The 2,293-nt window shown below is 63.0% G+C and overlaps 1 protein-coding gene across 1 annotated transcript; it reads left to right on the top strand.

The window, feature by feature from the left end:
• Positions 1-103: 103 nt before the first annotated feature.
• Positions 104-2,293, top strand: LDBPK_221170 (hypothetical protein, conserved; the record flags this gene model as incomplete). Its single annotated transcript, XM_003860815.1, has 1 exon — positions 104-2,293. One exon carries the CDS (start codon positions 104-106, stop codon positions 2,291-2,293), a length of 2,190 nt encoding a protein of 729 aa, XP_003860863.1.

Raw genomic sequence — 2,293 nt, 5'->3', positions numbered from 1 at the left:
GGTTGCGCTCCGCCAGCTGCTGGCTGAGGCGCAGCGCGAAGCCCCAGTGGACGGTGTTCGGTCCCTCGACAGTGGCGCCGCTGTGCAGGCGCTGCGCGACCAGATGGCGGAGCAGGAGGCGGAGATGGTTGCGCTCCGCCAGCTGCTGGCTGAGGCACAGCGCGAGGCACAGGCCGCCGGCGCAAGACAGCGCGACAGTGGCGCCGTTGTGCAGGCGCTGCGCGACCAGATGGCGGAGCAGGAGGCGGAGATGGTTGCGCTCCGCCAGCTGCTGGCTGAGGCGCAGCGCGAGGCACAGACCGCCGGCGCAAGACAGCGCGGTGGTGTCATTGTGAAAGTGCCCGTGGGACAGGAGGAGGGGGTGCGGTTGGCCGGTGGGTCTGCGGTGGTTGTTCAGGTGGACGGGGGCGCTGGACGCCGTGTTGTGATAGACACTCTGCGCGAAGGGCCGGAGGGGAAAGGCGATCCGTTGCGCTGGTATCGCGATCGGGAGTCGGTGGAGGGTGCTGCTGCGGATGATGAACGTGGGGTTTCTAGCACTGGTGATGACGAGGACCGGAAGTTAGCGGGTGCTGTTGATCGGGGGCGCATCCTGTCCGAGACGGAGGAGCTGCGCAGCGCGCTGGCGGAGTGCAGAGAGAAGCTCACGCTACTGGAAGCTGAGTTGATGGCTGCCAAGGAAGCTGTGGAGGAGCTGCGGTGGTACGATGAACGGCGCGACAACTGCGTCGAGGGAAAGCCATTGCGCCAGACGTACGTGCGGCGCAGTATGGAGGGCGAGGAGTGGGCATTGGTGGCGAATGCCTGCGAGGAGGAACTGATTTGGAGGCTTCGTGTGGACTGCAGCCGCGCTTGCCATGTAAACGTGGACTGCGTACGGCGTGTCGAATATGTTCTCGGTAGTCTGCACGCTGAGTTTTGTGTGGAGCACAACGCGGACGTGGAGGGCAGTGAGTTGAAGGACCGTGTCGCTGAGTATCCGTTTCCAGCGACATGGGCACTCTTCCGGCGAATCGTTGAGGGACATACAGTGCCAGGGCCTATGCAATGGGCAGTTCCGAGCCGAGCCGAGGAGAAGCTCTTGGCGGAGGAGGCTCTGGCACGTATTCTCGCGCAGCTGGAGGAGGCGTGTGCCCGCCAGGCATTCACGTCCGATTGGTCAGAGCAAAGAACCGAGTTGTTGCGCGCTGCCAAACTAGCACTGGCGGAAGTCGTGGCCGCATCACGGCGAGAGTGCACTGACAGCTTAGAGCGGCTGGAGGAGCTAGCGGCGTTGTTGTTGGAGGCCCGTGAGAGTGAGCGCGAGTTGCGGGACCGCTTGTTTGCGGCTGAGGAGGACATGTACGAGCTGCGCCGCCAGCACGACGACGATCGTGACGGCTTGGTGAGCGCCGAAGCAGAAGCGCGCCGCTCACTAGATCTGTACGCGGCTCGTGTTGCCGCCCAAGACGAGGCGATGCGGGTGCAGGTCGAACAGATCGTCGACTTGCAGGAGGAAGTGCAAGCACTGACATCTGTTTTGTCCGATAGAAACGCCGATCTGGCTAATGCTCATGCGCAAGCCGCGGCGCTGTCGAGACAGGTTGACGAGACGGCAGCAGCCTATGCAGACACGCTGGAGAAGTTGGAAAAGTCCGTGGAGATGCTAGATGCGTCGCGCACAAACGAACTGGTCTTATCGCAAACACTTTACGAGGCAGAGTATCGGTGCACCCAGTTGCACAAGGCCATCGAGATGGACGCCGCGGCGCATCGTTTTGAGCTAGTTAGCGCAACGGCAGAGCGGGACCGCTTCAAGGAGGGAATGGAGGTGTTTCGCGAGTTGCTGCCGAGCCTGCTGGCGGCAGCACAGCCCCAGCCCCGAAAGGACAGCGGCGATGCGGGGGAAGGGGTGGACGAGCGCAGCAGCACGTCTGCGCTCGACGCAGCCTTCTCGGGAGAGGGATACGCGGTAGCTCAGGGGTTACGCGAGGTGTTGCTGCACCATCTTGGCTGCGTGGAGCAACTTCGCCGCGACAAGGAAGGCTTGGCCGACGAGCTCGATGAGGCGGAGAAGGCGCGTGGCGGCTACATGGCTGCCCTTGAGGATGCACTGCGGTCGCTAGTGGAGGAGCGCGAACTGCGAATGCGAGCGCACGAGTCGCAGCTGCAGTACTCTGAGCAGATGATGCGAGAGCTGACCATGATGCGGAATGCTGAGGAGGACGAGATGGTCGATGACAAGGCAGACATGGAGGTGAACAGTAACTATGGCCTGCCCAGCACATGCAGCAGCAGCAGCCCCGCAGTCTAA

This window comes from Leishmania donovani, chromosome 22, assembly GCF_000227135.1.
Source record: "Leishmania donovani BPK282A1 complete genome, chromosome 22".
Lineage (NCBI taxonomy): Eukaryota > Euglenozoa > Kinetoplastea > Trypanosomatida > Trypanosomatidae > Leishmania > Leishmania donovani.
Note: the sequence above shows the minus strand (reverse complement) of the source record. Positions and strands in the feature narration are given on the sequence as shown.